General features: G+C 47.9%; 2 protein-coding genes across 4 annotated transcripts; one reads left to right on the top strand and one right to left on the bottom strand.

The window, feature by feature from the left end:
• Positions 1 to 9: 9 nt before the first annotated feature.
• Positions 10 to 3,366, top strand: kiss2 (kisspeptin 2). Of its 2 annotated transcripts, XM_055511418.1 has the most exons (3): positions 10 to 1,421; positions 1,740 to 2,244; positions 2,361 to 3,366. In XM_055511418.1, the coding sequence occupies exons 2-3, from the start codon at positions 2,151 to 2,153 to the stop codon at positions 2,606 to 2,608; spliced, it is 342 nt and encodes a 113-aa protein (XP_055367393.1). In that variant the 5' UTR covers positions 10 to 1,421; positions 1,740 to 2,150; the 3' UTR covers positions 2,609 to 3,366. The 2 variants fall into 2 exon arrangements, with proteins under 2 accessions (XP_055367393.1, XP_040928081.1); XM_041072147.2 differs by having other exon boundaries at positions 10 to 2,244.
• A 1,189-nt stretch (positions 3,367 to 4,555) lies between these two features.
• On the bottom strand, positions 4,556 to 7,997 carry ldhba (lactate dehydrogenase Ba). Of its 2 annotated transcripts, none has more exons than XM_029160496.3 (8): positions 7,838 to 7,997; positions 6,223 to 6,354; positions 6,018 to 6,135; positions 5,776 to 5,949; positions 5,526 to 5,699; positions 5,319 to 5,436; positions 5,040 to 5,163; positions 4,556 to 4,960 (listed from the first exon to the last, which is right to left on the bottom strand). In XM_029160496.3, exons 2-8 carry the CDS (start codon positions 6,346 to 6,348, stop codon positions 4,793 to 4,795), a joined length of 1,002 nt encoding a protein of 333 aa, XP_029016329.1. In that variant the 5' UTR covers positions 6,349 to 6,354; positions 7,838 to 7,997; the 3' UTR covers positions 4,556 to 4,792. The 2 variants fall into 2 exon arrangements, with proteins under 2 accessions (XP_029016329.1, XP_055367381.1); XM_055511406.1 differs by having other exon boundaries at positions 6,223 to 6,357; positions 7,838 to 7,958.
• Between the last annotated feature and the right edge of the window lie 2,904 nt (positions 7,998 to 10,901).

Genomic DNA, 10,901 nt, shown 5'->3' with positions numbered 1-10,901 from the left:
GTAAGTGAGAAGGTGGCTCCACCACGCCTCCTGGGGCTGAACCCTCCCAGTATACATCCAAGAGCGTGGGGTCAACAGCAGGAGGCTCCACCGCGCCTCCTGAGGACGAACCTTCCCAGTGCCTGTCCCAGAGTGTGGGGTGAGCAGCAGGAGGTTCCTGGGGCTAAACCCTAACCACGCCGTTATGTGATCACATTTTGCTGGATGTTGCTCGTAGGACTGGAGGAGAGTCTTTTGCAGATGTTCCACGTGGAGGATATCTAGGTGGTGTGCTCAAATAAGATGGATTTAACAGTGTAACCTACACACTTAGGTTAAAATCTTGGCAGATGGAGGGGCAGAACTGAGACAACTGAAGTGATGGAGGAACTGACTAGATCCTGGAAGGGTGTAAAGGCTGAAGTGCACATCTCCTGAAGTAGAGCAGCAGACAAGGGGCAGTGACAGAACGTTTCATTTACATCATACAAAACAACAACAACCACCACCACAACCAAGATGGTATAGAGCAAATAAGAAAATAGAGCTGGAGGAAGGAACGTTTAAGGTGGCGAACAAGGCTGAGGACAGAAGCTTTGGGTTAACTAAGACCAGGATGGTGGAGTTCAGGATGAACAACAAGAGACACTAGAAAACCATGTTCACACAAACCTACAGCTAAAAACTCATGACGCGTAAAACGCATCGCAGGATGCTTGCAGTTAAGCATCATGGGAGGGGACATCAAGATGCATGGCGTGAGCAAACATGAGATGGAGCCAGAAGATTATAATTTGGTCTTGATAATTAAACAGATCAGGGATTAAGCTGTCAACAGCAGCAGCTGAACTAAAATTACTAAGGAGAATAACTGAACTAGGTCCAGGTCCACGTCCAGGATGTGTTGCCTCATTTTAATTGGTCGAGTTTAAATTGACTGAGAAACATCCAGAATTACAGACAGCACAGCTAACAAAATAAAAAGTCAAATAATGTAATCAGTGATAATAATACACTTATACATGCAGTTTATGTAAAGAAACCTATACTGATACTGATCATTCACCACAACCTCCATAATATAGGACTGTGCCGGTCCCAAGCCCTGATAAATAGAGAGGTTGTGACAGAAAGGGCATGATGCATCAAGTCGCCTTCCCCAGGTCCCGAGTGAAAAAAGCCCACTGACACATTGGCCTATATCTGGAGGTTCTATGATGCCTGTTTCTCTTTTAACATGTCACCGTTTTCTTAGCAACAGTCTACATTCTACAGGGCAGTATTGGTCAAATAATGCTCACAAGGGTTTGGTACCACAATGTGACCAGACAGAGGGTTCAGCTGGGACACGTGTGGAACTGAAAGCACCAACTGTCCAACTGGTCAGCTGGTTGTTATGGTGTTAAACAGCGTCTTAGGCTCCAGGTTCTTCATTTTCTCAGGTAACTGTCTAAGCATGACTCCTGCTTCCTGCTACTGCTGTTCTGAGTCAGAACGTCTTATTTATGATCTGTGCTAAAGGAAATTAACATATCTGCTCAGGCCACTAGTTGTTTTATTTCAAACAAACACATTTCTTTAGTTTTTTTTAATTTAATTTTTAATAGTTTGGAAGGTGAAAGCAACACTAAACATAGTGCATCATAACAAACTTCCCACATCACTGTCTTATTAAACCAGAGAAGAAAACAGTTGACTAAGCAGCAATTTCTCTTAGAAAATTGTAACTGAATGTATTGTTTTTTGCATCATTTTTCAAGACTGTCTTTCTGTGTGGAGTTTGCTTTTTCTTCCCGTTCACTGACTGTCTCACAAGAAGACCCTGGCCTTAATCTGGAGTTTGGTTCAGCAGTGAATGAAGTCTTTTCCACAGCGACTGTTCTTTATATCAACATGGACAAACCAAAACACACTTTGTCCTGTTCACATCACTGGTTCCTTTAAACTGATCACGGTGTCGTTATACACGGAATGAGCCGTGAACACTTCCGAGAAGCTCATGGATGATGCATTTCAGCACCAGAGCTGCGGACAACGCGGCGGATACGCAGGCAACGTGTGATTGGCTGTGCGCCAGAGAAGCGCGAGGTCACCGGTGAGAATATAAACAAAGCAGGCGTCAGAGCAGCAGAGCAGAGCGACAGCAACACACCTCAAGTTGGACCTGGACCATGAGACTCGCGGCTGTGGTCGTGGTGTGCGCGCTGATCGTGGGTCAGGATGGAGGAAGTGTGTCTGACTCCGCGTGGAGGATGCGCGCAGCAGGTGGGCTCAGCTGGAGCATCTGACCACGTGCTTCCACGAGTTCTGTTTCGTGGTCCTTACATAGTATTAGTCCGTTTGTGTGTGTCATCATCCTCATCATCTTCATCATCCCCCAGGAGGAGCGTTCAGGAGAAGATCCGCAGACCTGCTTCTATCCGACGACCCCAACCTGTGTCTGTCTCTGAGGGAGAACGACGACCAGCGGCGGCTGCTGTGCAACGACCGCAGGAGCAAGTTTAACTTCAACCCGTTCGGCCTCCGCTTCGGGAAACGCGCGTACAGAGGAGCCGCGAAGAGGCGAGCGCGCACGCGTGCCTTCATGCCGCTCACGCTCTTCCTGCGGGAGCTGGAGGTGCCGTCATGAAGACGCTTATGCACCGGGGACGTGTAACAGCAGCTTTTTAATTCAAACTCAATAAACTTTTGTACCTTTGAAGCGGAGCTCTTGACTTGAACGACTCTAACTTTGTTTTCTGTTCACGGTCTCAGTGTATAAGAACGAAATGTTGGCTCTGTTCAGTCTGCGCTTTTGTAAACATGTAAATTATTTTTTTCTGTTTCCCCCCTGTTCTTCTGCTACCTTTCTGTTACTTTTTGAATAAGTAGAAATAATTCCCCACTAACATAATAAATCATAAGTCATAGCTGCATCCATTCCATCCTCCAACGCTGTAAGCTGGTAGAACATGATGAAGGGGAACGAGTCACAGTAAACCTGATGGTGACAGAACGTGCCTGATGGAACCACCGGGCGGCGCCTTTGTGCAATTTCAAATCACCGCAGAGACAGATGGACACACGACAGGAGCGTTCAGTGGAACTGATGACACACACTTGACTAAAAAGTGGCAAATAGACATAAAGGTGTAAAGGTAAAGTGTAAAGGTGTGAAACATTTAAATGAGACAGCTGAAAACATGTACTGTACGCAGTTAGGTTTGAAACTTGAAACACCTGCTCCTCTGTCTGAGGCTTGTGGGTCACCTGTCCTTCCCAACTCCACGGCTCACTGCTATGCATGTAGACGAATGAGGTTTCAACCAGTAGAACCAGAAACGTTATTGGGCTGCGCTGATACTGAGGCTGGAGCCAGAGCTGTATACTGAACATGTTATTCTTCCAGAGTCCCTCATCTCACACTCTGATGAATCTTCTAATCTTCAAAAGGTTATGATTGTATGTGTAAAGAAATTCATGACACTGGGCTGAACATGGTTCTGAAGCTGAAGATGAAGCAGGTTTGATTGTTTTGTTTTACTCCGTTGATGATGAACCCTTGGTTCTACTAACCTGGATCCACCAGGCTCATGTATTGACTCTGTGTCATTGGCCCCTGACTAGTTAATTAATGTTACCTGTGTTACATCAGACCTGTGGAGCCACACTTGGCTGCTACCAGCTGTAACTGGGACGTAAACAAGGTTCCTGAGCGAAGATAATAGCAGCTGGTGTCAGAGACTCGAGTCAATAATTCAGTTTAATGTGGCTTGTTTCCGCTCTATTAACATTTTATGTTTTATTCATAGCTGGGGTGTTAGCCATCTATGTGCTGCTGCAGGGGTGAACACAAATGGGGAACTATGTGTGGACACAGCAGCAGCAGCAACGGCAGTGGCAGCGGCAGCAGCAGCATCCTAGACAACCACAGCATCAAGCTGGAGTCTTTATCCAAAACCAAGGTGAACTACTGGAGGAGGCTGAGCTGAGACCTGACCAGGACTCACCAGCTGTTTAATCAAACCGCAGCTGACAGTGTAATGGGAAAAATTGTGCCTTTGTGCTTTTTCTTATCCAACACAGTCATCAGTTGTTTTACACAAACAACTAATCTCTTTTGCCCTGTCATACATCAAGTTTAAACATCTGATGTTCCATTTGACTGACTAATAGTTTATAATATGTGTCTGTCTTTTACACCCCCGTCTCTGGCTCCATCCTATCTGACTCCTCATCAGACCCAAGTCCGTAAAACCGAATACATCTTGTCTTCGAAGCTTGGTGTTCCTTCCTTTGGATAACAATATAACACGATGATGAAGAAGTGAGAATGTAAACATTCCCACTCACGGCGAGATAAGGTGGCACAAACAATTCTATTGGTGCAGAGGGACATTCCACCAGAGCCAGAGAAACGGGTTAAAAGATTTGAGGATTTTGGGCTCTTTGCATCACACCTCTGTGGTGTATGCACTGATCTCCCCATCTGGTTTTTGGTTTGTTGATCTGCACGATTAAGATCCATGTTTTTGATTTGCTTTCCCCAATATTTCTTTTCCTTTATTTTTATAATAAATCACACAAAAGACAACTCTCCCATCTGCCTCTTTATGGGAATTTTCCGCCATAACAGAAGGTTGAGAGGTGGAAAAACAGACAACACTCTTTTTTAAGGGTCATTTAGTCCTGGTTCAAACTACAGAAACATTAAAATTTCTCTTGGTTACAACAAATGTGGTTTGACAAGACTTTATACAAATCAGTTTGTATAAAACGGCTGCTTCTGTTTTAAACTGAGCTACAGACAAGGTGGACCTGAGCCTCCGCAGCCTCACAGGTCCTTGAGGTCCTTCTGAATGCCCCACAGCGTGTCAGCGCTCTTCTTCAGCTGGGCCACTTCATCATCCATCAGGCTTAGGTTGATCACACTGCTGACGCCACCGCCGTTGAGCACGCAGGGCAGAGACAGGAAGACCTCGTTACCGATGCCGTACATGCCCTGAGGAGGATGAGGGGAGTCCCGAAGTCAGGACAAACTAACAGTGAGGAGGATTTAAAGGGGGAACAGTTACACAAACCTTGACCATGGTGGAGACTGGGTGGACCCGGCTCAGGTTCTTGACGATGCTCTCAGTCAGGTCGGCGACGCTCAGGCCGATGGCCCAGTTAGTGTAGCCCTTCAGCTTGATCACCTCGTAGGCACTGAAACACACAGACGCATTTGGAGGCATGTCATCGCGTTACAGCTTGACGGAAGGGGAGGTTCTACCTCAGAACCTTCCCACTGGCGTTAGAGGGTCCAGTGGAGACGTGAACCTTGTCACGGTACTGTTTGAGACTTTAAACATGTCTCTCACCTGTCCACCACAGCCTTGTGCACACCCTTCCACTTCTCCTTGTCAGCGTCAGTGCCGATCTCTGGGTTTAGCTTCTGCAGGTTCATTCCCGCCACGTTGGTGCCACTCCATATGGGCACTGGAAGGAAGAGGAGGCACACTGTTATTACAAGTAGTCTGGAGACTGGACCTGGTGCCTCCCTGCAAACATGTCATACAACCACCCACCGCTGGTGTCTCCGTGCTCGCCCAGCACAAACCCTCCGAATGAGCTGGCGTGGATGCCGAAGCGCTCAGCCATCATTTGGCGGAAGCGAGCGGAGTCCAGGTTGGTGCCGCTGCCGATGACACGGTGCTTGGGCAGACCACTGAGCTTCCAGGTGACGTAGGTCAGCACGTCAACTGTGAGGGGAAGGTTAGAGACAGGTTATTACCATGTGATAGCATAGAGAGAGAATGGATGAGTGAGAGAACTCACCAGGGTTGGAGACCACGATCAGGGTGCAGTTGGGGCTGTACTTGACAATCTGGGGAATGATGCACTTGAAGACGTTGACATTCCTCTGCACCAGGTTGAGTCGGCTCTCGCCCTCCTGCTGACGGACCCCGGCCGTCACCACCACCAGGCGGGAGTTGGCTGTCACTGCATAGTCTAGAGAGACAAGCCAGGTGTGAGATGAGGCCTTTCGCATGGGACCAGTCTGACCAGAGCATCCTAACCTTTGTCTGCTACGATCTTGGGGCACTTGAGAAACAGGCTGCCATGCTGCAGGTCCATCATCTCTCCTTTGAGGCGGTCCTCCATCACGTCCACCAGAGCCAGCTCATCACACAGGTCCTGGGAGGTGGAAGCAGGTTCTCATCACGACTTATTACTCTCTCTGAGGGAAAGAACAGTGTACGCTGATGTAGGCTGGACGCTCACCCGCAGGATAATGCTCATGGCACAGGCCATGCCCACCTGGCCCACTCCCACCACGGTCACCTTGTTCCTGGGAGGCTCAGGGGTGCTGCTCACCGTGGTCAGCAGCTTCTGCTCGACGGAGGCCATGATCAGCTGCTTGGACACAGTAATGAAAAGGAGTCATTTAAATCCTGGTCTGGGGAGGAGTCATGGCACGAAGCTAGTGGAGCGTCCTGCAGTAACTTTCCACTCTGGCTAACAGAGCAACAGGCCAAGGTCACCACACAACAAGGTCGCACAGCACGCGCCATGTTTTATTCAACACGTATTATCGTTACATAATGTGATCTGATTGGAAAAAGCATAAAATACACCAATGCAGCTGCAGCATGTGGGGACCCTGAGCAGGGACTCTACACAAAAACCCTGAGCAGGGACTTTAAACAGGGACCCTAAGGTGTCAGCTCGCGTGACCTCCTGCTATCAGCAGCATAAAGAACAAAGTCCTCAAAAGTCATGAGTACCCTCTGGCACAGAGGGCACGCGAAGTCACGCCCCCGTGACGTCACCGCCCACAGCCCACAGACTGTGTCGATTCAAAGTACAGGTCAAATACCAGGAAGTGTTGCACTGGGAGCACACGAAATGTCCCGTCATGCATCTGGCGTTACTTAGCAACAGAAACTTGAACGTTAAGTGTCCAACTCCAGGTTGACTGTTGCTGCGTACATTCTTAAAGTTTATACAGAAGCTGAAACGTTGAACACAGCCCATATATTCATCTTATAATGTCATGCGCATAACCGTTAGTTTACATCCATATTTTTATAAGTTCTGTTGCAGCTACGGGCGGACTCGGCTCCTCCATATTGGGTTACGTAACGACTGGGCCTGATCCTGAACGTCCTTGACTCCGGTGATGCTGGGACAAACACGACACGCTCCGACGTGCAAACACATTATACTACAGTTACTGGGGAAATACGACGACGCCACGTTTTCTGCGACCTCGTCCACACTTCCTGCCTGCACGACATCAGGAAGTAGACACGAATGCAAAAAACTGCTACCAACGTCAAGTGCACGAATAAACAAGTAAACGTGTAAATAAATCAATAAACATTGATTGCGAGTAAACAGAGCTGCGCCACGTCCAGGTGCGTGAGCGTCCGCCGTGGCTTGTAGCTTCCTCTGCTATGTTCACTTACAGTCACTTAAACTGTAACAGGCTCGATCTGTCCGAAATATTACGAGGAGTTACGGCCATAGAAACAAACCTTCCCCGAGCCTTTCAGCCTAGCTTCTGTAGCAAGCACCTATGTACTGTACGTGCACACCGTTCACACGTCGCTGCCCTTCAACCGTCAGCATCCATTGTTGTGCAGCGCTTCTGCACGGATGCCTCTGCCTTGCGGAGCCTCGGTCTGTTCTCTGTCCTGCGAAGCCTCCGTCTCTGCTCTGCCCTGTAAGAGCCTCGGGTTCCGGGGAGAACAGTGGTGTGAGCGCGTGTGGAGGAGGCTGGGGTCCCGTGAAGCATCCCCGCGGTCGGATTAGGTAATCAGGGCAACGTGCGTCGACACGGAGACGGTAAAGGACCGACCACAACGTCGACCTAAAGAATGACCCGTGCACTTACGTTTTCGTGGGGTTGAGTGTCGTTATGTGGCGCGGGGAGAAGACAACGCAGCGTCCAGTGGCTGACAGCTATACGGAATGGAGGCTAGACGGAGGAGGAGGAGGAGAATGAGGAGGAGGAAGCGGATGCGCTGTCACCAAACTGGATTCACAATACGGCGCCTCAGCGGCGGCGCTATACGCGTACAATAAAACATTTATTAACCTCATATAACCTAGCTGGAAGTGTTGTTGGTAGCACAGCATAAATCAAACTTTGATGATGCCGTGTTTGTTGGACACGGAGAATGTCCCCACAGACGAATCCGCCACTGTGGGATCAATACACAGACTTAAACTATTGTAGAATAGTTGTAACGTCGTTTATAAACTCAAACTAACTAATCATCAACCAGTTTCAGGTCCAGGCGCAAACACACAGCTGTAAATTAATTGTAATTAAATTCTGCCAGTGTTTGTCCACAATATTCGTCATGAAAGAATAGGTTACTTTGGTCTGTAGAGCAGCTTTGTGGCGCTAATATGATGAGACGAAGGAGAAGCTGATTGGTCCGTCCAGCTTGTACCCGCCTCCTGTCTGATTGACAGCTGGGGCCAGCAGCCAGTGATGGTGTTGAGGACCACGTGCAGGGTGAGGCTTCCTCTCACTCTGGACACTACAGGGGACTGAAGCGGCACCAGAAGGTCCCAACAGGGCATCTGCTAAGAAAACCGGTATGGTGTATGCTCACATTCCGAAAGTATAAGCCAAGAACTGCCTGATCCACATGTGGAAGTCAGATCACTCAGGATCATGTCTAGTATTTGCTCAGTTTGTTTGGTCTCTCACAACTCTGCCTGTTACTAAATGTAAGGAAATTATGTCACCTCCTTTCATTCCTTCATGTCTTAATTCACATGTTGCTACACAAACACTAACCTCAATCTTAAAGCCTGCGGTACATGAGCAGAGGTTGGCCTGATTTAATATGAATGAGCTGATTAAAGGTAGAACTTCTCTGAGTGATCTAGTTTTTGTAGAAGACTTGGAAGAGTTCTTTACTGAAGTCAACTTAATGTGATTTATGGGGGAAAAGGGTCTCAGACTGAAGTTACCAGCAAATCTAGAGCTGATGGATCTGATCATTGGTTTGTGACTTGTTGTCTGATACTTTTATCTTACACTCTTGTGAACTGGTGCTGCATAAACAAAGTGAGTGAAAGCACATTTGAAGCAGAACTCGCACTCTTTCATTCACTAGATACCACCACTGAAGGACAGTTTACATATAAACCACTTTCAGCAGGGTCGGCAGCCAATGCTCCCACAGCACGACCCCCATACACATCACATACAGGTCAGGGTTACACCAAGTCCTTGGCTGCTCCATGATGTGCACAACGAGCTGCAGTCAGCCAGTTGATCTGGATCGACAGGTGTATGTATGTGCCCCGGGCTGCAGGCGCCACAACTTGTAAAGCTGAGAGAGGAGCACATTGAGAGTGTCGCAGCAATGAGGCCTAGTCGGCCCAGAAGGTAAACTATAGAAATGTTTCAACAAGATCACAACCTCAAACGCTCCCTGATGAACACGTCCCATCATGTTTAGAAATCTGTCGAGCTCCAATCGTTTCCACCCAATGCATGGATGAGCTAACAGGAGCACGCAGGAAGGCCCAGGTGAGCCCAGATGTCTCGTAGCTCTGCTGTGGTGGTACATGCGGATGCGCAGTGTGCGGACCTTCTTGGTTTTCCCTTTTGTTTAGAAGATGACTCCACATCTTCACCAGGTGGAAGTTAATGGGTTACAGCACTAACAGCAGCCTGCAGGAACTCAGGTCATAGCTGGTGCAGAGGAGGTTGTCCAGCTCACGATTTACCAGTTCTTCCACCTTCGTACCAGAAAATGGCTGCTGCACATGTCAGGTCGCGCTCTCCATCTGTTCCATGTGTCTGGTTCAGAGAATGACCTGATCCCATGAACGACTATCTTCAGTACAGACAGTAATACTCCTCTGTCACTGCCCAAAGCCCTTTACTAAAATGCTCAGCCTGCCCTTTGCCCCACAGTGGCTCCTGAAGGCTGGGATCATTTGTTCAAATTTTTTTTGTTCCCGCTGTTAGTTGGATAAGGTCAAAGTCCATAACTGCTCCGTCCCTCGAAAGACCTGGAGCTTTACACAGATGGCACCGGAGGACAAGCCCCAGATTTGGTACTTGTGGTGAACATGAACACATCTGTCTGACAGACAGTCCTGGAGCCAAAGCAGTAGCTGGTGTTTTACATGCTGATAACAGCTTCCTCCCTGACAGAACATTATCATATTGAAGCTGTTGTTAAATAACGCCCCAGTCACTAAAAGCCTGGACGCTGGGGTTCATGCAGGTCTCTGGTACCTCACATCTGCCTCTGCCTGTGTGTGATGTCTGCTGCTACACATCTGGCCAGATGTGTAGCAGCAGACATCACACATTTACAGGTTAGAATGAAATGTAGAATTGACACGTGGAGCTGCTGATGCTCTATCCAGTAAGATAGAGGACAGATTACATGGTAAACATAAATAGACTCCATTTCCCATGACCCCTTGCAACCTCAAGCTGTTAGTTACGAACATTGGGGAAAGGATTTGCCTCACTACCAATGAAGACATTAAACAAATGGATTCTAATGACAGCAGCAGTGCTGCTTTACTTTGACCCAAACCATTAGATGATGCACATCTCACTGTGCAGCACATTAATCTGAGCATCTTCTTTCCACCTGTGACGCACAGCCACAGGGTATAACTCAGATTTTAAACTAACAGCGCCCTCTAGTGACAAAATGGGTCATGTGAACAGAGTAGGATCCTGTTGTCAAGGGAAATCTGAAGGCACTGAACAGCAGCGAACTGTGGCTGATGGTATTGCGACAACCAGTGGACAGTGTGTAAATTACCCAGCAGCTAACTTATCACATACTTAGTCTAGCTCACAAAATCTTAATGTCTTTGTTGAAAGACAACACCTTTGGATCCAGGCACCATCATTCAACAGCAGATTTCAACAGACAGAACCATTTAAACATGGTCTGAAGAGGAAA

The sequence above is a fragment of the Betta splendens genome, chromosome 9 (assembly GCF_900634795.4).
Source record: "Betta splendens chromosome 9, fBetSpl5.4, whole genome shotgun sequence".
In the NCBI taxonomy this organism is placed as follows: Eukaryota; Metazoa; Chordata; class Actinopteri; order Anabantiformes; family Osphronemidae; genus Betta; species Betta splendens.
Note: the sequence above shows the minus strand (reverse complement) of the source record. Positions and strands in the feature narration are given on the sequence as shown.

What these genes read in the sequence shown, in the direction of transcription:
- kiss2 (XM_055511418.1), top strand. Translation starts at nt 2,151, where the DNA reads ATGAGACTCGCGGCTGTGGTCGTGGTGTGCGCGCTGATCGTGGGTCAG. An exon ending in GTGGAGGATGCGCGCAGCAG is followed by an intron (nt 2,245 to 2,360) that starts GTGGGCTCAGCT and finishes ATCATCCCCCAG; the next exon opens with GAGGAGCGTTCAGGAGAAGA.
- ldhba (XM_029160496.3), bottom strand. Translation starts at nt 6,348, where the DNA reads ATGGCCTCCGTCGAGCAGAAGCTGCTGACCACGGTGAGCAGCACCCCT. An exon ending in GATCGTGGTCTCCAACCCTG is followed by an intron (nt 5,700 to 5,775) that starts GTGAGTTCTCTC and finishes TTCCCCTCACAG; the next exon opens with TTGACGTGCTGACCTACGTC. An exon ending in CGAGCACGGAGACACCAGCG is followed by an intron (nt 5,437 to 5,525) that starts GTGGGTGGTTGT and finishes TCTTCCTTCCAG; the next exon opens with TGCCCATATGGAGTGGCACC.